Source organism: Bactrocera dorsalis, chromosome 1, assembly GCF_023373825.1.
Source record: "Bactrocera dorsalis isolate Fly_Bdor chromosome 1, ASM2337382v1, whole genome shotgun sequence".
In the NCBI taxonomy this organism is placed as follows: domain Eukaryota; kingdom Metazoa; phylum Arthropoda; class Insecta; order Diptera; family Tephritidae; genus Bactrocera; species Bactrocera dorsalis.
This window is the reverse complement of record NC_064303.1, coordinates 108,053,680-108,079,684: the sequence shown is the minus strand read 5'-3', so window position 1 is coordinate 108,079,684 and position 26,005 is coordinate 108,053,680. Positions and strand designations below refer to the sequence as shown.

Sequence of the window (26,005 nt, the reverse complement as noted above, 5' to 3'; positions counted from 1 at the left end):
CTTGTATTCAAAAAAAAAATATAAAATATAAAGTATGTATACGCGCAAATAACACCTTTTATATTATATATAAAATATACTGGTTTATTGTTTTGGTACATTTCGGCCGTTTATTTCGTTTAGCATGGCTAATGCATTTAACTAACTAAACAATAACAAAAAACTAACAAAATTAAAAATAAAATGCAAAAATTGTAATAAAAAATTCAAAGAAAAATTATAAAAAATTTAAAATGCAAAATTTGCAATAAAAAATTAAATGAAAAATTATAAAAATCATAAAATAATATTTTTAAGCCTTTAAAATAATTAAAATGTGTACATGTGTATTTAAATATGCGTAGAAAATTGAAAATAAATCTTTGCATTAGTATAAAACGTGTTTCTATGGCTGCTTTAGCGGAATTAAAAGAAAAATGTTGCATATGCGCAGGGGCGCCATGAGCTCACTTCCGTTGCTACACACTTTCGCCGCTAGGTGGGCAAAATGCAACATGCCGCTGAAACGCTGCATATGCAAAGGCGCATCGCATCCCGCTGTTGCTTGCTGCTGCAGGCTGGGTGCCTGGTAGAATGGCTGGTTGTTGAGAGCGCACAAATTTGTGTGTCGCTGCTGTGCTGCCGCAGCGCTGCCTGCAGAGTCATATAAGCGCATATACGTGTATATTGACATAGAAAAGCAATTTAAACGCAGTTTTTTCGCTTTTTAAACATTTATTTTTTATTATTAATAATTTTTAATTTTTTTTTAATATTTTTTTATAATTATTTTTTTTTTTAATTATTTTTTTATAATTATTTTTTTTTTTTAATTATTTTTTTATAACTATTTTTATTATTTTTTATGCATACAGTTGCATTGTTGTAATGTTTACACTACAATTATCAAAAGAAAAATGTACATCTATTTGCTATTTATTTTTCTTGTTGTAAATAAGAGTTTAGTTACACATTTACTATATATCTATGGAGTATAAAGTATGATGCAGGCATGCTACGCACATACATACATTTCTTACGTAAGTGGCTGCTAGTTTGTGGTTGTTTCTAATAAGTCGTTAATTTTAATGGATTACTACTGCTCTAGTTTATGCCAATACTTTGGTAACTTATCGTTGAATAGTTTCGTGTGCTGCGCTATTATTTCTAGTATTTAGTAGTAACTGTTGGTTATATAATATATAATTTTTATATAATATATAATTTTTATATAATTTATAAATATTTTTTTATCATTTTGACGCACAGTGTTTTAAATACATAATATCCATATTATTAATATTTATAATTTCGTATCGAGTAATATATTTATCATTACTTTAGCGAGTATATTTCGCATATTTGTTATTTTTATTGTAATTTATTATTATTTTTTGTGGGTTTCGTTAAAATTTTATTTTATTTTGTAGTTTATATATCTAAATCATACAAATTTTACGCAGTTTCACTGCATAAAGATAACGACAATGCAAAGGCAAAAGACAAAAAAAAAATTGGTAACACAATTTGTTCGCAAAGATTTTTTGTTTTTTCATTTAAATGAAAAGGACAAAATGAAAGAAACATTTTTCCAAGCAGTTAGGTGCATATATTACATATTTTAGGTTTTTTTTAACATGAAATAAATATATGTATATAATTAAATTATAAGACGCGTTATTCGAATATTGCTAAGCAGTGAGGCATGGTCTGAATTTCGTGACTAATTCTTATGGAAATCAACATTAATGTTGGTTATGACTTTGGCACCGTAAAAATAAGGTTATATCTGATATTTGAATTTAAAAAATATTTTTTTTAGAATACCAAACGAAAAAATATAGAGTTGTTAATGTACATATTATAAATGCATGTATATCTGGTATTTCAATTTTTAAGTTGAAAATTTTTGCTGATTTTTTTAAATTGTTTTTAACATAAGTAAAATAGGAGCACAGAAAGCAAAGAGTTTTTAGCGAATATTTTTAACAAATTTTACATATTATAGCTGGCTAGTGCTAATTAAATTATTAAGCATAATTTTAACTTCTTTTCTTTATATTTATACAAAATTTTTCTCTGAATTACTCTCGAAATTTTCTCTTTCTTTTTATGCGCATAAATTTAGTTAGATAATGTACTTATTATGCATTTTTGCCTTGAATTGTTTTTGAAAATATAAAATATAATGTTTTCCTTGAATTTCTCTTAAAAATATACAACTTTTACACAGTGAATTTTAATATATAACTAATTCAAAAGTCAGTGCTCAAATCCGTTTTTTTTTGCTTGAAATTATTTTTGTGCGGAAGTTATTTTTTGAGACGATATTTCTAATTTCAATTTTTTGGTATAACATATTTAAATTGTTTTAAATTTTTATTTTTTTTCGGCAGATTTTTTATTTTTTTTTACAATTTAACCTCAATCTGCATTCATAGTTTTTTTTTACAATATTTTAATAATTCCATATTTTTAGTGAAAAAAATAAATTTTTTAAAATTATTTTTCCAAACGGCCACCCTTTTTTAACATTTTCATAATATTATTAAATAATATTTATTTTATTTTTTTTTTTTAAATAAATAATATTTATTAAAAAAAATAATATATTATTAAATATTCAAAATTTGTGAAAAATTAAACCCAAGCAAAGAAAGCGGCCGAAAACGAAAAAATATAGAGTTTTTTAATGTACATATTATATATGCATGTATATCTGGTATTTCAATTTTTAAGTTGAAAATTTTTGCTGATTTTTTTTTAATTCTTTTTAACATAAGTAAAATAGGAGCACAGAAAGCAAAGAGTTTTTAGCGAATATTTTTAACAAATTTTACATATTATAGCTGGCTAGTGCCATTTAAATTATTAAGCATAATTTTAACTTCTTTTCTTTATATTTATACAAAAATTTTCTTTGAATTACTCTCGAAATTTTCTTTTTGTTGTTATGCGCATAAATTTAGTTAGATGATGTACTTATTATGCACTTTTGCCTTGGATTGTTTTTGAAAATATTAAATATAATGTTTTCCTTGAATTTCTCTTAAAAATATTATATAAAACTTTTACAGAGTGAATTTTAATATATAACTAATTCAAAAGTCAGTGCTCAAATTCGTTTTTTTTTTTGCTTGAAATTATTTTTGTGCGGAAGTTATTTTTTGAGACGATATTTCTAATTTCAATTTGGTATAACACATTTAAATTGTTTTAATTTTTTTTTTTTCGGCAGATTTTTTATTTTTTTTTTTTTCTTACAATTTAACCTCAATCTGCATTCATAGTTTTTTTTACAATATTTTAATAATTCCATATTTTTAGTGAAAAAAATAAATTTTTTAAAATTATTTTTCCAAACGGCCATTCTTTTTTAACATTTTCATAATATTATTAAATAATATTTTTTTTTTTTTAATAAATAATATTTATTAAAAAAAATAATATATTATTTAATATTCAAAATTTGTGAAAAATTAAACCCAAGCAAAGAAAGCGGCCGAGTGTGGCCGTTTGAAAAAAAAATTAATAATATATTATTTTTTTTTAATAAATATTATTTATTTTAAAAATATAAAAAAAAAAATAAATATTATTTAATAATATATTATTTTTTTTTTTTGACCGCTACCATAAACCGCTTTTACCTCGCGCAAGCTCCGAATATCTAACGCTACAAGTGTATATAAACTAAAATCGAGTTTTTGATACGCACATAAACAATTAAAGCAATACACTTAATAAATAAAAAATAATATAATAAATAAACAATAATATAAAAAGTAAAAATTATAATATATGTTTAATATTTACAAAAGAGAAAAAACAAAAATAATTATTACATATCAATGTAGTTTTAATATTGGAAACTTACATACTTATCTAAACATTTGCATACATATAATAAATACATAGATATATTATATTTATATATAAGCATATTTGTATAATTTATCTTAGAAAAATATATATATAGTATATGTCTAAACATATGATTTTTAAAGCAATTTCGTAAGCAATAAATATATGTTTATAACAGCTAGTTATGAAAAAATAAATAAATACTTTTATTAGTTGCATACATATTTATTTATGTGTGTAACAAAAAATTGTTGTCATCTGCTATATATTCACTTAAAATTAGCATTAAATACGATTACGTGTTTTGTGATTTAAATGCAATATCATTTTTTATGTATGCTTTTTACTTCTAAAGAATTTTTTTTTATAATTTGTATATTTTTAATATATGTATAATATACAACTACATAGTTTAAATCATCATCATAATATTAGTAAAAAAATAATAAACTGATCACTATTTGCTCAAAAATTAAGGTTAAGCATTTTGTTAGGGCTAAATGCATGCTAAGCCTTAAATGTAAAAAAAATATATATAAAATGTATACATATACATATATATAAATAATTAAAGCAAATAAATCATAAATCAAATATGTGGCAATACTACAACGCTTATTGTTTTTGTTATTGTTTGTGTACCAAGTATGTATATCCTTTAATATAATTTTATATTCGTAAATATTTTATACGCCAAATAACCAAAGCGCTCCTTGAAATATCGTTTCTAACTGCATAAGCACACATATTGCCGTGTTTCTGTGTTTGTATTAACTTGTTCTAAATTCTTATTCGCTCCTCGCTTCGTGTTTGCTTGTCCTTTAATTATTGTTTTTTGCTTACATATGCCGTTTACTTATGTTCTACATATGCGTGTCAATTATGTTATTGTTGTTGTAAATTCATTAAGTCGCATTTTTTGTTGCTTTTAATTGTGTTGGTGTAATTGTATGGGTGTTTGTTTCTTTTTATTGCATTACTTGTGACTGTGTGGCTTTTATTATAAATTAATACACTGCAAAACCAAAACCTAGAATTAGAAAAAATCGTAAAACACATTAATGAAAATGTAATGAATTGTACGAAAAAAACATGTATAATAAATAAATTGTGCGTTAGTGAGACAGACATTAAGAACGGGGTGTTAGCGACTTATGTTATATTATATTAGTGTTGGTAGTGGAAAAACTGAAGTTTAGTTGGGAAGCACGGCCTTAAATTTAGTTGATTTATATGCATATTTATAAAGTTAATATTTCCAAAATGTTATAAATAATTTGTTATAAAAATATCAACAATTGATAGGAGTAATAGCTTAGAAACTATTTTTGGAAAAAGGCGGTTCGAACAGACTACTTTCGGAATGACGGTAGAGTTGCATTTGAAAGAGCTTACACCACTTAAATGAAAAGTTCACATGCTCTTCTGTATTGGATTTAACTATATAACATTTTTATCTCGATTATAAACGTGCCTACACCAATAAAGAAGAGGATATAAACTTGTGTTGGTACTTAATAATAATTTTTCTCTTTTGGATTAAATGCTGCGCCGTTTCTACATTAAAAAAATAAATGGCATTCACAATTTGGCTAAACTACATTTTGGATAAAAAAAAATAAAAAAAAAATAATAATAATTAAAAAAAATGCATTAATTAAATAAATAAAAAAAATAAATAAAAAAAAATAAATAAAAAAATATATAAAAAAAATAAATAAAAAAGTAAATAAAAATACATACATTTTAATTAAAAAAAATTAAAAATTAACAAATTGGAATAAAAATTAATCATCTAAATAATTAAAAATTGAATTTAAAAAAAAAAATTAAATAAAATAAAAATAAAATAATAAAATATAAAATAAAAAAATACAAAAAAAAAATAAATTGAATAAAAAAAAATTAAATTAAAAAAAATAAATAAATTTTATTAAAAAAAATTGAAATCTCAATTTAAAAAATATTTAATTTTTAATAAAAAATTGAGAAATTAATTTTTAAATGCAAAATTGGAATAAAAAATTTATAACTCAATTTTTAAATCAAAACTAACCGCAACCCTGCTCCGAAGTATACTAAATATTTAGTTATTATATACATTAATATTTAATATAACAGTATTAATAATATTTAGACTAAATTAGCTAATTATTAGATAATAATCTTTGGCTTGATTCTCATTAAATGCTTTCATATATTATATCATACGTATTTTCCAAACAACACATTTGCTTTGCTTTTCTATGGTTATATTAACGATTTTAGTAAATAGTATGTATTGATATTATTAAGGGGTTATATACAGTTAGAATTTTCGAAAAAATCGATTTTTTTTATTTTATTTTCTTAATGTATATATATTTAAGAACACATACACAAAATTTCATATCGTTCTGGTGAATATTTTCGAAGTTACGCGCAAATTTGAAAAGGCGTTTGAGAATACTAAGGGTCAAATTTTAAACCATTTTCTCAAAATGGTGTTTTCAAAATCGGTGACCACCATTACTCAAAAAACGCTAAACCGATTTTTTCTCAAATTTTAGAACGATTTTTTTAAATATATTTTTTAGTAATTAAATGAAGAATTTTTTCTCACCGATAAATATTTTCTTTATAATTTTTTTTTACTTTTTTTTTGAGAAACCTTCATTTTGTTAAACAATTTTATTTTGCTTATTCCTTCGGTTTGCTTTACTAGATTTAACATTACTTTAACGAAATCTGTTTGGTTTTCTTTTTTAATTTCAGAGGATACAGTTCAAAGGTATACAATAGTATTCATCGCAAAACGTCTTTTTTGAGAGAAGCTCACGGAGTTCAGCTGTAGTTCCTTTCCAAATAAATATTTTTATAATACTAAGTCTTAAAATACAGTTTGTACCATAATATGTGTACAAATGTTTGGATTAATAAATTTAAAAGTTTTCTCAGCAAAATTCATAAAAATTCGCTTTTTCGGCCTTCTAACTGTATATAACCCTTTAAATAATACTAATTAACAGCATAAATTGTATAAATCTTAATTCTACTTAAAACACTTAGAGGTGAAAATGCAATAGAAATAGGTTATATATAAGTAAATGCACATAAATTATTTTTAAGCATATGTAGACATAATTATAAAGTTTATGTATAGATAATATATATTTACACATACATATATGTATGTATAATATAATTAATTATAATTTTTATTTATGTATATACATATAATAATTTTTACTAAATATTTATACAAGGGAAGTAGTAAATTTATAAGAATTTTATATATTTTAAACAAACACTCCAACATAATGGCCACACCTCAAATAGTTTTTTGTGGTTAGTAAAGCACATGCATAGAGACACATACATACATAAATCCATTAATAATTTGTATTAATTAATCACCATTAGCCGACGCGCCCAAAGCCCAGAGAAAAAGCATTGCATTGGCGTGATAAAGTCTAAACTTGGTTGCCATAAATCAAGCGATCAATCAGCATTTTGTAGCATACATACATACGTTTATAACGTGCACCAAACACCTGAATGCGTGTTATAAAGCCGCACAACTCGCATAGAGAGCACACACACAGCTTTTTATTTATTACTAATAGTTATTATTTTCTTTAGTTTTTTTAGATTTTTGATTAATTTTAGTTAGGTTAGTTGCTTAAAATTCTAGTCAAGTTAGCTTTGCTATAGATTTTTTTTAACTAAAATTTACTAATACACAACATTCGTATTGTGTATATATGTATGTGTGTATGTGTGTGAAGGTGTGTGCATTTGTGTGCGTAGTTTTAGGTTTGTTTTTGTTTTTGTTTTTAATTTGTATTTAGCAAATTTTAGGCAGTACTTGAATTTTGCGAAGCGCCACTGATTGCATTAAACAAAGCCATGCTATTGCGTTGCCCGCTCGTGACGCTATCATCCAAAGGTTGAAACGGCTCACCGAGTAGCTCGCTGAGCGCCTGACACAGTTTGCGGTAGTTTTCGGCGAGCGCATTATGATATTCCGCTTGATCGTTGCTGATCATGCGCGCGTTCAACTGCAGCGCTGTATTGCACACCTTAACGAAGTCCCTGCAAGTAGTAATTAAAAAATACATATTGCATACCGTTATTTACATATATGCAATTCGCTCACCTGAAAATGTCCTTCAAATCTTCTACGCGGTCAATGGAGAAATTGCTCACTATTTTGGGATCCAAAAATGCTTGCGCATAGGCGAGTGGACCAGCATTAACGGTGACGGCGACGCTGCCTTGCAGCCGCAACTGCAGCTTCTTAACATCGGCTGGCGGCAGTATGACCTCTTCGAGTTCTGAAACCTTCGTTTGCATTTCATCGATCGCCACCTCTATGGGACTCAGCTCGATGATTTCGCGCGACTTTACCGGTATACGTTTCAGCACGTAGGGGAAGGAGTAGGTGGCTGTAAAAAATAGGAGACATGACATGAAAAAAATATTGCACATTTCTAAGTAAATGGACTTACTTTTGATGACTGTTTTGCGCTTCCATTGCTCCTCGACGCTGCCACGCGCTGCACCGGATTTCGTGAATGGTGTTTCGTACATAAAAGTGTCGACATCGTGATTTTGTTCGAATTCGTTTAGGCGCTGATCGAGCTCTTCTTTGCTGAAGAATGGTATGACGTGGGTGACTTGGATGTACGCCAATTTGGCATCGAGCGCATTAGGATCCACCTGGAGGTAAGAAAAAGTGGAAAGTTTAAAATCAAGTTCAAAGTTCAATCAATTCAATCCTTACATTAGGCGTAAGGGAAGTAGAGAATCGAATTAATTAATCTTTAACAGTATGCCATATTATTATTAGGGAAAATTTCATAAAGAAATCCTATATATTGACCGATTTTAGGTTTAGGTCGAGGGACTCCAAAGTTTTGATCCGATTACGACCACATTTGTGGCTGCCCTATGACGCCCCTAGACATTTTGGAGGCTCATTGAAAAACCACCGGATCTAAAATCGCCGCACTCTATTGTCATACATTCCTTTCATGCCACGCTTGTCTGCTTGTTGAGCATGTTAGGGATTGAGACGCAGCTATCATATATTTACATGTTTGTCGTTTAAATGGCCAGAGGCATATGCATTTCCTATTTCCCGGAGTTTAATTGTAGGGTAGTGCCTACTCGAGCTAATTCATCTATTGCACAGTTATCAGGAATATCTCTATATCCTTAAATATACGTAGGTTTATCGTGAAATGGAATACACCAAGAGATCAAGGCAAAGCAAAGATAGTGAAAATTTTTGATAAAACTTTACTGATTTCAAAGCCGCTTGTGTATAGGAATATATATATTCTTTGTTGTGAGCACACTTTTTGACAGGAAGTCTTTCTTTAATTGCCGTGATCTCCACTGCCGTGATTTAACAGGTGATTCAAGTCCTTCCCAAGTCATATCGCTTCGCTCAATGCGCTTTTGAAAAGTTCCAAGAAGATCCGACGTTTTCAAGCCAAATTTTGTTCAACGATGATGTCTATTTCTGGCTCAATGGGTATGTAAACAAGTTAAATTGCCACATTTTGGACGAAGAGCAATATGAACAGATTCAAGAGCTGCCCTTTCGTCCAGAAAAAAAAACACGGTTTGGTGTAGTTTATGTGCCGTTGAAACCATCGGTCTATATTTCCTCAATAATACGAGGTATGACAATTAAGTAATGAGACTGATTCCATAAAAGCCGAATATTTGAAAATTATTTTACAACTCCGTCACCCCCTTCAAAGTAGTCCCCTTGGGCAGCTATACAGCGATTCCAGCGCGTTTTCCATGCTTCGTAACATTTCTGGAACGCTTCGACTGGGATGTCCGCGAGTACTCTCGTCACGGCCGCCTGGATGTCCGTAATCGACTCAAAATGGGTTCCTTTGACCACCGATTTTGTTTTATGAAACAAAGAAAAAAGTCACAGGGTGACATGTCGGGCGAGTAAGGCGGCTCTTGCAACACGGCGATCCCTTTAAAGGCCAAATACTGGGACACGCTGAGGGCGGTGTGGCACGGCGCGTTGTCGTGATGAAGGATCCAGTTACGAGCGATGTCTGGGCGCACCCTGTTGACTCGTTTTCGCAATCTTTCGAGTACTTGGCAATAGTAGACTTGATTCACAGTTTTCCCCGGTGGAACGAGTTCTTTGTGGACGATTCCACGGCTATCAAAAAAGGCAATAATCATCGTTTTCACCTTCGACTTGCTCATGCGAGCTTTTTTCGGGCGGGGGGCGCGCGGAGACAACCATTGTGAGCTTTGGCTACGTATTAAAACCAGCTCTCATCGCCTGTAATAACTCGATCAAGCGTACGTTTCCGAAGCTGTTTCGCCCAATCTGGTGCAAAATTTTATCGCGACGCGTTGCTCTTGATTTCGTTTTTCCATTTTCGTGACGAGCACTACAAGCACACGTCTACTCAACTTGACGCAGCAGGCGAACTAAACAAGCTAGTGGTACATATATCAGTGGAGAGGGGAGGGATGCCGGAAAAAGACAAAAGGGAATTTCAAGGTCACAGGTTTATCACAAGCGCGGCAATAAAATCAGTCTCATTACTTAATTGTCAAACCTCGTATTATCATTTTCTTTCAGATTCGAAATATAACCTTTATTTGTATCTAACATACTATGTAATTACTTATCATCTTTTGAAAGTAAAAGAATTTTTGGGACACCCTGTATATTGGCTATATTAAATATGTAAAAAATATAAATCAAATTAACTTTTTACAGTTGAATAAACTAAATTCAAATTAAAAAAATTGTAAGAAATCAAATCAAACTATAAACTTTTCGAACAGCCCCTATATAACATATAAATATTTACAAAAGTGTATGTACATTGTATTATACATACATATATGTAAATAAAAAAATTAAAATCTACGAAATACTGATACCTTCGCACATAAAAAAAAAAACTGTATTTTCAATTACTATGACATACAACTTTGCCACAAGCATCATTTCACAAATCTGGTAAATATTTTCCCGAAAGGAATTAATTTTTGGGTTCGAAATTTGACAATATAATTTTTAAATTTCTACGTTTTTTACTTCAGTTTTAAATCCTATAAAATTCGTTTTAAAAACAACAAAACCAGAGAACGTATATTTTCTGCTTTTCGACGACCGATCAACACGACTGCCGAACGACCAAAAAACCGCGCAAGAAAAATCAACGACGACAGTCAACGAAAATTTTCACAAAACATAACGGGCAGTCAGGAGAGTTTTAAAAACATTTGAGACACGGCAGAAGAAGCAGAAACTGAGTAAGCAGTGAATTTTGACTCGAAGCAATTTACAGAGGTCGCCGAAAATAAGTAGAAGCTAAGATGCAAACAGCCGCCGATATGCCCATAGAAATGACAAATAAAGAAACAGAGCAAACAACCAAGCTGCCAACGCCGATAAGTGGCACGATTATTTCCACCAATGGACTCAAAATCACATCCAAGTTGAATCCGGACGCCAAGGAATTCTATCCCTCATATTTATTGCGACAGAAAATTATGCGAGAAATTGGCGATGTCGGTGGCGGTAGTGCGCTGACGCAACCGTTACAACTGACACACAATGCAAATGTTTTGAAGGTTATAAAAGTCGACGGTATAACGGGATCAAATCCAATAGGGGCAGAGGTGAATGCGCTGAAGGAAAAAATAGACGATGTCAAAGCAAAAGAAGCCGATGCAAAACAAGTTGTGGACGAAATAAAAGCGCAGAACGTGATAGAGCCCGTCAAAGTCAACAGTGACAATGGCAGAGGCCTGGATGAGGAATTAAAAGAAGAATTGAAGAAGCAAAAGGAAGCAGACGTATTAGCTACCAAAGTTATAGTTCCGCAGTTGAACTTGGATACCGGAAAAACAACGAAGCAAGTGGAAGAAGACGTAAGAGGCTCTGAAGAGGACAGCACAGACTTTGAGGATGCCGAGGGAGAACCGATGATGCAGCCAGTAAGCACACAGGCGAATAAATTGCAACCAAACCAATTGGAATTGAATAATGCTGAGACAAAAGCGGTCTGTGACGAAGAAGAGTCACGGATTGTACGCAACAACAGTGAGCTTGGCGAGAACGTAAGTGATGAAGAGAATCGCGAGCAATACTCCGATCAGAGCTCCAATGAAACACTCAACGAATTCAAGTGTAAAGAAGACACCGAATCCGTTGAAGTTAGTGAGCTGAGCGAAGAGAATGAACTAGCCGAAGAAGAGGCTTCGCATGAATTACCACAAATCCTCGAGGAAATAAAAGAGTTCAACAGTTTGTGCGGTGATGGTGATGGCGATGTGGAATGCGAAGCAGATGGTATATGTGAATGTGGTGGCATAGGTGATGGTGATGGTGATGTGGCGCCAGAGCATAATACACAGCAACAACAACAACAACTAAGCGACAAACCAACAAATGAAACGGATATTGATATAGCAACAGGTGGCAGCACCGAAACGCCACCGGAAACACCAAATGAGGTGTGTAAGAGCCCGGCTGGTAAGTCACGCCTCGGCAAGGTTAAGCTGCTCAAGGAGAAGGAGGATAAAAAGAAGACTGAGAAGCGCACCACATTACGCAAACTGGCCAGCATTAGTTTGAGCTTGCGCGGCAAGAATAGCGCACATCACAGCGAGAAGACGTCGACACGCAGCAGCTCTTCGGTAATGACACGCACCAAGCGCCTCTCGGAGAGTCTACACAATCTCACCATGGGTCACAAGCCGAAGACGGATAGCAAGAAGACAGAGGTTAGCAGCCGCCTATTACCACGCAGCGCCACCAATATACCACGACCACCAACAGCACGCGCACGCACGACCCTTAGCCGGGCAACAACCGAGTCCAATGGCATGAACTACAAAGCGCCGAAGATGCGCATAACCAGCAGCGTCTCAACTGCTAACCATAGCGGCGCGAAAGATACCACCTCACTCAAATCTGTGAGCTCAACGGAGCAAAGTTTAGCTGTAAAGTAAGTGAAAACACATTGCAGCATTTTATAAAAGCTAACTCATCTTTTTTCTGCTTGCAGAACCACCACACACCCGGCCAAGAAGTCGCTCGTCAGCAAATCGTCAAATGCCGCGCTCGAGAAGTCCGGCATACCCACTGTCACAGCGACCAAATCCAAGGATTCGGTAGGCAAAGTACGTCCACGTGGCACACACGCCTCCACTTTGCGTCAAAACGAGGCGCAAAAGGTAAGCGCATCAAGTAATAATACCTAACCCCACTTTTTATTTTAAATTGTGCTGTATTTTTTCGTGAGCTTTGGTGCTTCAATGTGTTATTTTGTATTTTCATTTTATATGTCCATGCCCCGCAAATCCAAAACCCACATGTTGCGTAAAACCCTGGCTGGTCGCTGCGCCTGTTCAGCGTCGTAATCTATTTCCGAACGATGATGTCGAATCGAATATTGAATTGTCACAATTTTTGTTTAAGTAACGTATCTTTTAAAATATGAAAAAACATATATATTTTTTTAATTAAACAATTGCTAAATGGAAAACCCAAGACAAGTGAATTGTTGCGCTGTATTTTGGAGAGGCCAAGCCTTAAGCTTATTTTGTTTGCTGTTTTTGTTGTTGTAAATATAAAGCAAGCATCAGTGCCAAAGCAATGAATGATAAATGTAAACTATTGAAAATATATCTGTAAATTGTAATAAATACTGGTACATATTTTAACAACAACAAAAGTCGGAGATATCTGGAAGAATTTTTTGAATTTTATAATTTCTTTAGGAAAAGTAAGTGCAAAAATTTTCAAATTTTTACTTATATTCCTTTATTAAAAGATGATGCTGGAAGATCTATTCCCAAGACAGCCTGTTCTACGTTACCAGTATTGATTCCGATTTTAACCGGCCAAGGAGATCTAACTGCTTTTGGATCGGTAAGTTTTAGATTAAGTTTGTCATCACTGGCGCAACGCCTTGCAGCTGGGTTGTTCTGTATCCTCCTGACTCGTGCTGGCATTGAGTCCAGACCGGGCCTGGAGGAATTTTTCTGTTGCGCCTGCGATAAAAAGCTCCATACAAACTCCACCTCAGGCATTATATATACAATGGATGGAGCCATCTTTAAATCTGCTCAGGCCTTAAGACATAGTTGTGCAATCTGCACCAAATTCGAGCACTGGGCTACCACCCGACGCGAACAAAGGACCCTTACTATCCATAAGAGCTCAAACAAGCAGCATGACTGCCATTCTGATCAGTCATCAAGACAATGTGCCGACCAGACTTTGAACTATCTTCAGACATGCGCTGATCGCCATTCACAGTGGAGCCATAAACACCTTTACCGACTCTTTCGCAGTAAATGGCGTATTTGGAGTCAAACCACCAACTATTGCAGACGATGAGCTGGAGTTGCCGCGAGATTCGAAAGGGACCCTTGCGCAGCTTTGTTCTGGATAGTATAGCAGTTTAAATTCCTACTTATTCAGAATCGAGACGGACCTCCTTGCATGCTAAGCCCTACGCATCTGGAACCTCTCACCCTATGGTATGACTCCGTCGAAACATCACGTTTCCTGGACCTACCGTTTTTTATACAGTAAAGGACTGTCAGCTCGGCAGAATTCTACCGTTACAACAACAACAGATACTGGCCAAACTCCATCTCGACTATCATGACTTCAAGCTTTCTCGAGTGGTTGGGATGGTTCTATCGTTAGTGAACCCCATACTTGGTGTATAAAGAATCATCAAAGCATGTCGAGGATATGCTAAGAGTTTATGGAGTATTTCAGCGCAAAATGGATTATATGCAAAGGAAATATTTCCAAAAGCTGGGTTAGTCTGCGAAAATTAGGACAATTTTTATTACTACAAATTGAGAGTGTATGCCAAGAAGTTTCAAAAAAATGTTGGAAACGACCGATTAATCTATAGGGTAAACAAAAATGATATAACGTCCAAAATGTACCTAATTCAAGTCCGAGTCGAGTTGAAATTGAAGCGTCCCTTGCTTGTAGCCATCCATGGATTAAAACAAGGAAACAAATTACATTCGGCTTGGAAATCTTCTCTTAGAGTTGTATATAAAACTCCACACAAGTGGCTGTGATCTCAATAAATGGTTTGAATTGGGAAGCAATGAACACACAGAACGATGCAACGTCCGGAAAACTTACTAGCCAACTAAACTGAAATTGTTTGTTGAAATACCAGCTAGCTGTATCAAGGAAATGTAAAAAACGAAACTCCCACGATGTCGATCGAAAGCGTCCACGCGGTTGTGCAGTTCCATGGACAGATTTGTACTGAAATCTCATATCAATATCATTCGAACCTTTAACAAGCTGACGAATTATTTGTTCAAATTTCTAGAAATCACAGAGTTTAAACGATATCCCTTCGGTATGTTCTTACAAGTGTGTAAAAGGTATTTCGTAAGTAGGTAAACTCCCTTCAGTTTTAACCTTAACACATTTCTTTCTCCCCAGTATAATCTTCAATATATTTGTGCATATTACCGACTCCAATTTTAAACTTACCGGTGATGAGTCCATTATCATTTTGACCACATCCTCGCCGAATTTCTCTTTGTATTGTTTCGAGAGTCGCTCGGAAATCTCGCTAAGTGAGGTTAGTTTCGGTTCCTTGTAAACAAACTCAACCGCGTGATCATCTTCAAAGTACATCTGTTAAATTAAATAAATAAATCGTGAGCACTTTCAACTATAAAAAAAAGTAAATCAGTCACGCTTACCATGCCGAAAAACACGACACGATAGAAACGACCCAACATGCGTTTGCCGGAACGATTCACTTCAACGATTTTATTATAAGCTTGCATGAGATGCTCATACGATTGCGCCAACTCGATATACGAACGATTGCGCTCATACATCGGCAATATGAGTTTATAAAGATCGCCCAAGCACTCGAAGCGTTCAGCACGATCGAGAAAATCAGCGCACTGCTTCAGCTGGTCCAACAGCATCTGTTCGGTGTATTGCGAATCTTGAGCGCCTGCATCCAATTTCAAACCTTGCTCGTCACGCGGTATATTACGTGATATCTGCTTGAAGGACGAGGCGCCCCAGTTGATGTTGCAGCCACCGCGTAAGCGTAAATACTCTGACATGAGCGCAGCGATGTGCAGGTGGCAGCAAGCCGCCTCCGATATGTTACCATTTTGCTCGTGATTGCGCGCCATCGTAATGAGCCAGGTGTGGCGTAGTTCGGGTGTGGAAGCATAAGAGTTGGCAAGTGAATACTGTAGCTCGAGTAAGCGTTCGGGATCCATATGATGGGCCTGCATTTGTGCGGTGGCCATAAGTACGGTGCGCACGCGACGCGTTAGATCTTTAACCTCCATTGGGAAACCGGTGCCCTTCATTGCTTTATCGCTATTCGCGTAACTGTTAATCATGGAGAGACTTTCTTGAAAGCGCGCGTTATTCAAACCGATCACATTGCCTATCATCTGTGAGACGGAGATGATCACTTGCAGATGCACACGCGTGAGTCCTTTGCGGCCGGTATATTCAAAGTTGCTGCGCATCAGCAGATAGAGCACTGCGCATGACTCGTGGCGTATTGCGACTAGACGACTGTCGCAACCCTTCAAAAGCTCATAGACCATTTGACCGCATAGCGTGGCATTGCCTTTGAAAAGCGCTATTGAGAAATTGTTAATGAATGCGCGCAGTGCGGCAAACACATGTTTCGACAATCTTTCCGACTGACCCAGCTGCAGGAAACGCAGATAGACGCGCGCCAGCTGTGGCAACACTAGACTATCACACAATTTGTCACGAAAGTGTACGGCATACAAGCCGAGACTATCGAGTATGATCATACCGATTTCAGTGGCCAAATTAGACTCGTAAAGCGCCTGTTGACTGCGCGCAGTCTCTTCAACAAGATTTTCACGATTCTGCGTATGATTAAGTGTACCTGATTCATGAGCTGTACCATTACCGTTGGCGGCTTGCTCCGCGCTAGGTGGCTGCATGCGCGCAGGTAATGTACTGGCCTTTGCGGTGCGCGCCGCACGCGCTTCCTTACCATCGTCCGTTAAATTGATATGCTTTTTGCCCACGTAACGGAATTGCACCAGACATAAATCCAATATGCTGAGATAAGCCAGCGTTTCGGTTTCGGTACAATTCTGCCACCAACCGATCATTTGATCTTGCGCCAAATGCTTGACCACAAACAGAAAACCAAGCAAGAGATCTTTACTCTCCGCCGTATTGAATTTATCGCAACGCGGTAGACTATTCAAACCGTGCATAAGATTAAGCGAGCGATTGTGACCGTTGCGCATGGCAACGTCGGTCAAGTCGGTAACATGATGACCATTTGTGACGGCGCCTAAAGTGGGTGTGTCTTGTGAATTTTGCGAATCGGAATTTAGAGTATTTAGCGAACTCTCCGAGTTACCATTTGCGAGCGGCGCTGTGCCTGGGTGCGCCGTATCTCTCACATACACTGAAGCGCGCAGTGGACTTGGATGTTCAATATGCAGTGTCATGCGGTTTTTCGAACGCGGCGTAGACGTTGACGAGTTCAAGGCTGTGTCTTTGCCGAATACATAACTGCTGGAACATGACAAACGCTGCGTATATGAAGCCGAATCGGCGTAGACGTGGCCATTTGGCGTTGCCACGCCAGACATATCGTCGATACGATGCGTGTTTTCTATGACAATGCCCAACCATGGCACATAGATTAGCGCTATGCGTGAGAGTTGTCCACGATTCTGATAGCGATCGTCGAGTTCATGCTTGGCGAGCAGATTTTTGAAGATGCGCAGCGCATGGCGTCGCACCGCGCTCGCTTCGTTCAGACTTTGTTTCAGCTGTTGCAACAGCAAACCGGCAAGAAAGTGTTGGCGACAGAACTCGTCAGAAAGTGTAAAGTGCAGCATCATTTCCGGTGGACGATTCTTCGGATTCAACACGAATGGCAAATTCAGCGGCACATAATGCTCGTGCTGACAAATCTCAGCCAGAAAGTCAAACTTAAATTCTTGCAGCGTACGCTGATCGCCCGGCTCAAATTGTTCCATATAATATTTGATTAACTTGAAGACGAAACCACGATCCATGTAGCTGAGGCAGCGACGCACGAATTGCGACAACGAACGATTCAACTGTTGCGTCTCGACAGGCAGATCTTTGTAGCGCGAGATCAGATATGAAGTCAGCACTTTGATCAAACTCTCAACACGCGCTGGAAATTCTTTGGGAAATCTTTCGTTCCGCAACATACGTATACGTCCCGTATCTAATAAGTGTTGTGCCATACTTTTAATGATCAAATCGAAGAATATACCCGAATAATGCATAAACTTATTGACGATCAGAAAATCGGTATTGTGCGGATGCAAAATGGTCGGCAGATATTTGCACAGCTCACCGTGCACCGTACGCGACGTTTTCTGGCTGTAGTAGGGCGCATGAAACACATACTTAACGTAGGCGCTGAGTAGTTCTTTGCGACCGGCCTCATCGATGAGCATGTGTATGATGTTGATCAGTAGGCGTATGATATTCAAGCCGATCTCCTCCGACTGTGTGTGCACGAGTAGTGTGAACAGTTCATTCAATACGGTCGGCAAGAAATTAATCAGCGTGCTGATATCGACTGCATGCGCCGCTTTGAGTATTTTACAGGTCTCCGATTCTGCGGGTAGCGCTGTGGTTTTGCCGCCCTCCAACAGTCTTTCGCAGTGTGCGAAAAAGTTATGCAAATGCTGATCGGCGGTCAGTACGGTTGAGTCCATGCGGAAGGCGACGCCGAACAGTAAGCGCTGATTGTCGATCCATTGTATTTCAGGACCACAATTCTGCTGGAAATATGGTAATGTTTTGTAGACAAAGAATGGGAGATAGAAAGCGGGAGAAAGCGCGCGGGGTGTGTCAGTGAGAGGGATGCAGTGTGTAGTATGGACACCAGAATGATCGTAAACCAAGCGTAATGTTGACGAACGAGCACAAGTATACGTGCGTTTGTGTGTTAAGCACACCGAGAAAGCGTATGCGTGTTGATATTATGATCGTATTTCAAATTCCGTGGATTTTTTTAATGTTTTTTATTTAAGAAATTATTTATGAGTTTTGAATATATTTATTTAATATTTGTTTATAATTGATTTAATTTATTTTTATTAAAATATATATAATTAATTAAAATAATTTCATTTATTAATTTTTTTATTACAAATTTTTAATTTTTTTTTTTTAATTTTGGAATTCAAAAATTTTTTATGTTCAATATTAATTAAATATAATTAATATTTTGCAATATTTTTCAATATAATTTAATTATTTCGTAAAAATTTAGTTCATTTCATAATTTATTTAGTTATTTATTTTTTTATAGATATTTTTTAATTACGTTATGTTATTATGTAAAAATAATTTTACCCAGCAACGATTAATTCAATTTATTTTTTATTGTTTATTATACATTTTTTTACAAATAATTTCATATGAATTATTTATAATATTGTAAAACAATATTTAATATTTTTTGTTATTAGATTTTAGATAAAGTTTTTTTTAATGTTTTTGTATTTATTTTTATAAAATATATTTTAATTTTTTTATTTATTAGAATTATTAATTTTTTAATGAAATTTTTGTTGTATGAAAACAAATTTTTAACAATTATTTAAAAAAAAATATAATATAATTTAAGGTTTTGTATTTATTTTTGTAAATTTTATTGGAGAAAATATGTTTTTTAGGAAAATTTATTAAATTTTTTAATAATGTTTTATATTGCATTTGTTTATTTTTATTTTTAATTTTTTAATTTTTATTTTATTTTTTATTATTTTTAATTTTTTTTTTGAATTTTTATATTTTATTTTTATTTTTTTTTTATTTATTAGAATTATTAATTTTTTTAGCGAATTTTTTTTTTATATGAAAACGAAATTTTGTTGGTGTTGCAGCCAAATTAAAATACAATTTTCAATCCATATGTACACGCACAAGAATTTGAAGAAGCATGGAAAATATGGAAAACAAGACAAAGAAGATCGAAGTGAGTAATGATGAAAATCAAAAAAATGTGAAGAACATTTATATGTATGTATGTATGTATATTTTTTATTAAAAGTAAGTTATGCACAAAACCAAAGAATGAGATTGTGTGTATATGGGATAAAAACAAAAAAATTGGTTAGTTCAAAATGCAAAGTAAAACAAAAAATACAAACAATATATATTTATGTATATACGACTTAAGAAAAAAATATTAGAACAAAAACAATTAAATATTTGGTAGAGAATTGTTAAAAAAGAGTTCTTAAAAAAAAAAAATTAAATTAATCAAAAAAAAAGTTAAGTCAGAAAAAAATTAATTATAAATAAAAACATTCAATTAAAGATATTAAAAAATGTTAATAAAATACTAAAACAAATGATAACCACAAAGAAATTAAAAAACAATACAAATATGTATGTTAAGGTTTTTAAAATATTTATAAAAAAAAAATAATTTTGCTAGTTATTACTATTACGAACGTGAACTCTTTAGCCACAAAAACACAAATGTCTCACACTTACCCCTTTGCCCAGGCCCAGTGGCTGTATCGACAAATAGCCCGCCGGTAGAGACGCCGACACAGCGATGGCTTGCTCTTCGAGATTGATGCGACCCTTTTGCAACAGCGGCAACCAAGCATAACCGATGGGTGTTTCGAACGCAGCATTGGCATCACGCTTCTTGCCCAAATTACACGACACATGGTAGAAGGAGAAGAGCAAGTGATGTTCGGGAAAGAGCCCCAATGGCAGACGCATTTTCACCTCCTCATACCAAGTGGGTGTGGTGTGATGATGCAGCACGGGGCAAGCGATTTGCGAGACTAGGAAATCATGACCAGGGCGACCGTAAATGCACTGCAAGTAATGCCAGAGGGAAAAAAGAGATTTCAAAGTAAAATTCAATAAACAATTTTTGGTTTTCATTGCGCTACACACCTTCAGTGGCTTGCTACCCTCCTCATCCGAGTCGCGCAACTCCACCACCACGGTAATGTTGCGTGCGCGCGAAAATAACTTTTGACTATCGAATTGCAAGTACTGCGGATAGACAAATAAGTGATTGCAGAATGTTATGTAGGGATAGGTGTCGCGCTTGCAATTGCTTTGGAATTCGGTCAGCTCGAGCGTGGGCGGTTTGGGTGGAAATGTGAAGTTAGCTAGCGGCACTAAAGACTTAGTAAAGGAACCTGCGTGTGTATATATATATATGTGTATGTTGTAGTAAGAGAGAGCTACATGGCGAATTTAAAATGCATTATATGCACACACTCACTCACCTGACACCTTCTCCACCTCCTCAATGGTTAGCTTCATATAGCCCGGTATAACTGTGAGTTTGCTCAGTTTATCGGGCTTTCGGTATTCCGCCAGCAATTTCAACAGCTCCTCATCTTTCAATTTATTCGCCTCCTGTCGGTAGATGGTCGTCAATTCGAATGTATTATTCTCCGTATCCAATTCGTTACGGTAGAGTCGAAAGAGCGGTTTGGCCGCCCATGCGAATGGTTGCCGATAGTGTCCTATGTTTTGCGCATAATTACGCGCTGTTTTGTGTAATTTTAATGCGATCTTCGGATCGCGTCCAGTCTTCAAGTACGGCTCGGCCGCTTGCACTATGCTACCTTGCAGTATTTTCTCCACCTTCAACACCAAGTAGATATCTGGATGTGGCGCTGTCACTGAGAATACCGCCTGACGCAAGTGCGCGAAGTGTTCTTTGCCGCAACGCAGCAAATCTCCGGAGAGATTCTCCAGCAACGAGTTTTGTACGCGTACGCCATTGCTGCGCGCGCGCTCATCCTTCTCATCGGCGCGTCGCTGTGGCACACAACAAGCCGAGACGGAATTTGGCACTGGCGTCGTGGGCAGCATATCGCTCACACTATCATCGTTTACATTAAAGTAAAACGATTCGGTTAATTTACGTGCGTTACGTGCATCATACAATGCCAAGCTGGTGATGTATGGTTCCACTTGGCATAAATTCTCGCCATCGAGTCCGTCTGTGCCAGCGCACTGCAAGCGAAAACGTAAGCCCTTACAGGCAATAAAAATGCGTTTGCCGAATTGCTCACGAAACTGATCGACGCTGTCGGTGCTTGTTGCTTTACCCGTCGTTTGGTAGCAAGCGAAGAGACGTCGGCGATGTTCGCGTCGCGCCTGCGCAATTGAAATGTCTGTTTCACGTCCGTACTTTATCAATTGCGGGTTCATGGACTGATCGAGGCCTTTTAGTGTGCCGAAGATGACTGTGCTGGTGCTTGGTTGCGGCGCGCGCTCCAATGATGCAACACGTTTATCCTCTTGAATTTTGTTTTGTTGCAACACCAGCGAGAGCTTGCTTAACCAATCCTTGAATTCTTCTTCGTTTTCGGCAGCGAGCGTAAAGGACTTATGACCAGCGGTCATGCGTAGTTCGAAGCAAAAGCGTCCGCGTTTGGGGTTCTGCGGGCAAAGGAATTTGTTGGAAAATTATTGTTAAAAACAGAAGAGAGAAGAGCGTTACCTGCACCACTTCCGTGCAAAAGTCCATGACTATGGTTGCCTTAGCCTCACCTTGCTTCTCATCTTTGTGTAATTCGAGTATGTAGGTGCCGTCCACTTCCTGGCGCAGATAGCAATACCTGAAAACATATGGAGTTATTATTATCTAAAAAAACACTGAAGCAAATAATCATCTCACCTTCTTTTAAAGGATTTATTGCCAATATTGACAAACATGCGATCCGAACCCGAGTCGGGACCCTTTAGCAAGTAACCCTGCTTGGTTATCGAATCAGCTTGAGATCGTGTCATTTGCTCGTCAATACGATCCTGATCGGCATCAATCTCATACACTTCCTCTATCAAAGCCTCGGGTGGATTTATTCTGTAAATTTAATTCACATTTAAAATTAGAAACCACAACAACACCATTTGCATTGACAATCTTTACTTTGGCAAGTCATGGCAAGTGCCACCGTAAGCGCTATACTTGTAATGTATGAGATGATTCTTGGCACGATATGTATACAACGCTTGACGTGTGAAGCGCGTACATTCGGCGCGTGTACCGCCACCACTGTCATTGCTACTCATGCCGTCCGCACCATCCGAGCCGTCCAAATCCTCATCTTCTTCGGGTTGTGCGAGTATATTCGACTTCAATGTTGACGATGAGGATGAATGCGAGTTGGAAGTCAGATTGCCACCAGCCGAGCAGGCAGTCGATAGCGCAGACTCATAGGATTCGTGTGAGGAAGTTGGTGATTTGATGGATAGCTGTATTTTTGTAGATGAGCTCTGCGAGCTTTTTCTCGAGAGATTACCGTTTTGTACATTTGCATTGGATTGACTGCTAATTTGGCGTTGTGTTGCCTTGGGACTATTTGTATGACTACTCTGGCGTGAAATGGAAGCACTACTTGAGCCGTTAGAGCTGCCATTTGTGCCGCCGTGTAATGGGCAAATGATAGCTTCGTTCGGCGGTTCGAAACGGTCGATAATTGATTTGGTATTTGTGCGCTGTTTGCGAGGCATAACGATTTCCTAAGGGTTAAGAAATATAAGAATTTTCTTGATTTAAAAAGGAAAACTAAATATTATCTTTAGCTTGTCTTAAGGTGGGAACATAATGAAGCAATGCTAAAACAAAATCGTAGAAGCAGTAAAAACTACAAATTAGTCACGGGAAATGAGTCTACCACCCAACATCTAACTAATAGTCCTTGGCGTTAGTCCTGAGAGTTCTGGACCCCAGTTAATAAAGTCAAATTCTCAAAGAAATTCTTTTTGAAGAGTCGTGATTTTATGGTCCTGACAAAAATTTACTACTTTTGTTGTTGTAGGGACATAGGTCATTACCATACAGTGAAATATACTTCTGAGGCGTCAGTTGTCGATCAGACATGAAATCCGTGTTCGAATCAGTTACGTAGATTCAACTGTCTTGAGAACAGTTACAGTAAAATTGTAGACCACTAAATGACTTGGATCATTTATAAGCAGCTATAAGCCTCGTAAAAGACTGGTCTACATGAAGAAAATACTAGCTGGTATTCGTGTCCATAAATAAATGAGAGCAATCTGGTACGATCCATAAGGTTTTTAATCGGTTGAAAAGTGAACTAGTAACTAAAAATGACTTGATTTATAAATTTTTGAAAAGCCGGAACCAGAGCTAAAAGACTATTATTGCTGTATTAAACAACAGTGGGGATATACGAGACCCATGAGAGTAGGGTCTACGTAACCGGAATGAAAGAGGATTTTCATCTGCCCAAGGACTATCAACTCGGTCGATTTCTACTGCTACAACAACAACAACAACGAGTTTTTCGGTCAACTTACAAATCTTTAAAAATATCTTAGGAAAAAACCAAAACCAAAAGTAATAAAAATCAACTAGACACTTTTAAGCTCAGCATTGAGAATATTTTAACATAGACTTACCGACACATCGTCATTGGGATATATCAAGAGTTCTCGCTGTGGATCATTTTGTATAAGCATTTTGTTTTTCGCCACAAAGCCCTCAAAATCGATGGGCTCCACCACGTGAGATTTGTTCTAAAAAGAAATAGAGAAAAGTAAAAAAGAAAATCATTAATCTTTTGGCTAAAAAAATTTCAGGTCTGAATTACAAAAAATGGAACTTGACATCATCGTATTTGCAACTAATTTTACGAGCTGTCAAAGTAAATGTAAACAACGGAGAAGCATACAGATAAAGGTCACGGGATACGGCTATTACACACCCAAATTATTGATTTCATATAAAAACGAAGTCAAGGTGTCTCTTAAATGGAACCATTAAAGACGACAGCACAGTTAAATGCACGATATTATAATGACACGCAAGAAACGAAAGCAACAACACGAAGAAAAGAGAAAACAAAAGCCAAATAGATATTGCGTCGAATTGCCTTTTGGAAGGACATCTCGGTTGTAAAGAAAATGTTAAGAATTTCGCATTATCATTGAAAATAAAAGCGTAGGTGCGCTGAGGGAATGTTAAGTGGAGGAGCAAAGAGCGTGATAAATGAAATGACTTCGTGCCTAATTTGATGGGTGTCATGTGGATATGTGGCGCCGTGTTGGGACTATTTGTGAATAAAAGTGACTGACACTGATGGGTTTGGAAAATTAGAGAATTTATGGTGTGGTATAATTTGTATGAAATAAGTAAAGACATTTTAGCAAGATGAAGAAATTTATAGGTTAAGTATACAGTCAATGTCTGAATCTCCGTACTGTCGTGGTGTAGCGTGATCTGTCTTCGAGGGTTCGTTTTCCTGATTTCTTGAAAAACAACTTTCCAACAAATGGTTGTGTATCAGAATTTATTGTTTTAGTGGTACGGTCGAGACTTGTCCAATTTTTCCGAAAAAACGTGGTCTGTTTTTTTTCTGATATATATAATTTGCTTAAAGTGCTTCGGGCCCGAATAATTTTTGTTGGATTCGGCTGTTTTGGAAACACTCATACCGTCGACAGCTGTTTACCCCATACCAGATAATTTTTTTACCGTAAAATGTTCATGCATTATTTAATGTGTGCTGATCACACAAATGCCTATCGTTGTCTCTATTTCACAATAGGTCACATGACGATCTTGCAATAACAGTTTTCGCACAGTATTATTATAATAATAACAGATTTTGTAAGACAGATTCGCGAGATTCGTTTGGTAAAGATCTACGATCTCGATCGAATCCATCGATAAGTTCCGTGTTTATGGAGCTTCTTCTCCAAAAACTGTTTTAAGTTCGTCGATTCACTCGATAATACACGCCAAAAGGTGTAAAAACATTGGAGCGAAAATGTTCGCGTTTTATTACCATTTTTGGCCGAGATGAATATTTTAAGTTACTGCAAACAATACAAATAGCACTCGTATATCAAAATGTTCTGAGTATGTGTAACCTCAAACATGTCAAACTTAACGATGAAGTTGAATTTCAAAAATAGGGTTGCCAAATCCCGGAATATAAAAGGCAACCTACCTATTAATGGACTGGAAGACTGTGAAAGATCTCTTTCTCTATCCGTTTGCAGTCTATTCTTGGAACGTTGAAGACAGCTCATCGAACTTGAGATGAATCGCAGGTAAACTAGAGAATCTCCCGTGCCCGTTAAAGC

At 35.5% G+C, this 26,005-nt stretch overlaps 2 protein-coding genes across 9 annotated transcripts in view; one reads left to right on the top strand and one right to left on the bottom strand.

The window, feature by feature from the left end:
* Nucleotides 1–1,633: 1,633 nt before the first annotated feature.
* The window catches only part of LOC105222386 (dedicator of cytokinesis protein 9), a 70,634-nt gene continuing 46,262 nt past the window's right edge, over nt 1,634–26,005 (bottom strand). For 2 of the 8 annotated variants that reach the window (XR_007421393.1, XR_003845560.2), the window contains 13 exons: nt 24,317–24,433; nt 22,821–23,413; nt 22,569–22,754; nt 22,392–22,509; nt 21,163–22,330; nt 20,822–21,072; nt 20,405–20,740; nt 15,586–18,678; nt 15,371–15,517; nt 8,334–8,544; nt 7,982–8,270; nt 7,240–7,917; nt 1,634–4,873 (listed from right to left, as the gene is read on the bottom strand). Coding sequence is in view for 4 of the 8 variants with exons in the window: in XM_049446775.1 (XP_049302732.1) it covers nt 4,851–4,873; nt 7,691–7,917; nt 7,982–8,270; nt 8,334–8,544; nt 15,371–15,517; nt 15,586–18,678; nt 20,405–20,740; nt 20,822–21,072; nt 21,163–22,330; nt 22,392–22,509; nt 22,569–22,754; nt 22,821–23,413; nt 24,317–24,433 (6,759 nt within the window). In the remaining 4 variants the exon portion in view is untranslated. The remainder of the gene's footprint in view (nt 4,874–7,239; nt 7,918–7,981; nt 8,271–8,333; nt 8,545–15,370; nt 15,518–15,585; nt 18,679–20,404; nt 20,741–20,821; nt 21,073–21,162; nt 22,331–22,391; nt 22,510–22,568; nt 22,755–22,820; nt 23,414–24,316; nt 24,434–26,005) is intronic. The other 6 variants (XR_007421394.1, XR_003845561.2, XM_049446775.1 and 3 more) reach the window with 4 other exon arrangements.
* On the top strand, nt 10,731–13,659 carry LOC105222385 (uncharacterized). The gene is made up of 4 exons (XM_049446779.1): nt 10,731–10,840; nt 10,924–12,836; nt 12,897–13,065; nt 13,244–13,659. The coding sequence occupies exons 2-4, from the start codon at nt 11,200–11,202 to the stop codon at nt 13,310–13,312; spliced, it is 1,875 nt and encodes a 624-aa protein (XP_049302736.1). The 5' UTR covers nt 10,731–10,840; nt 10,924–11,199; the 3' UTR covers nt 13,313–13,659.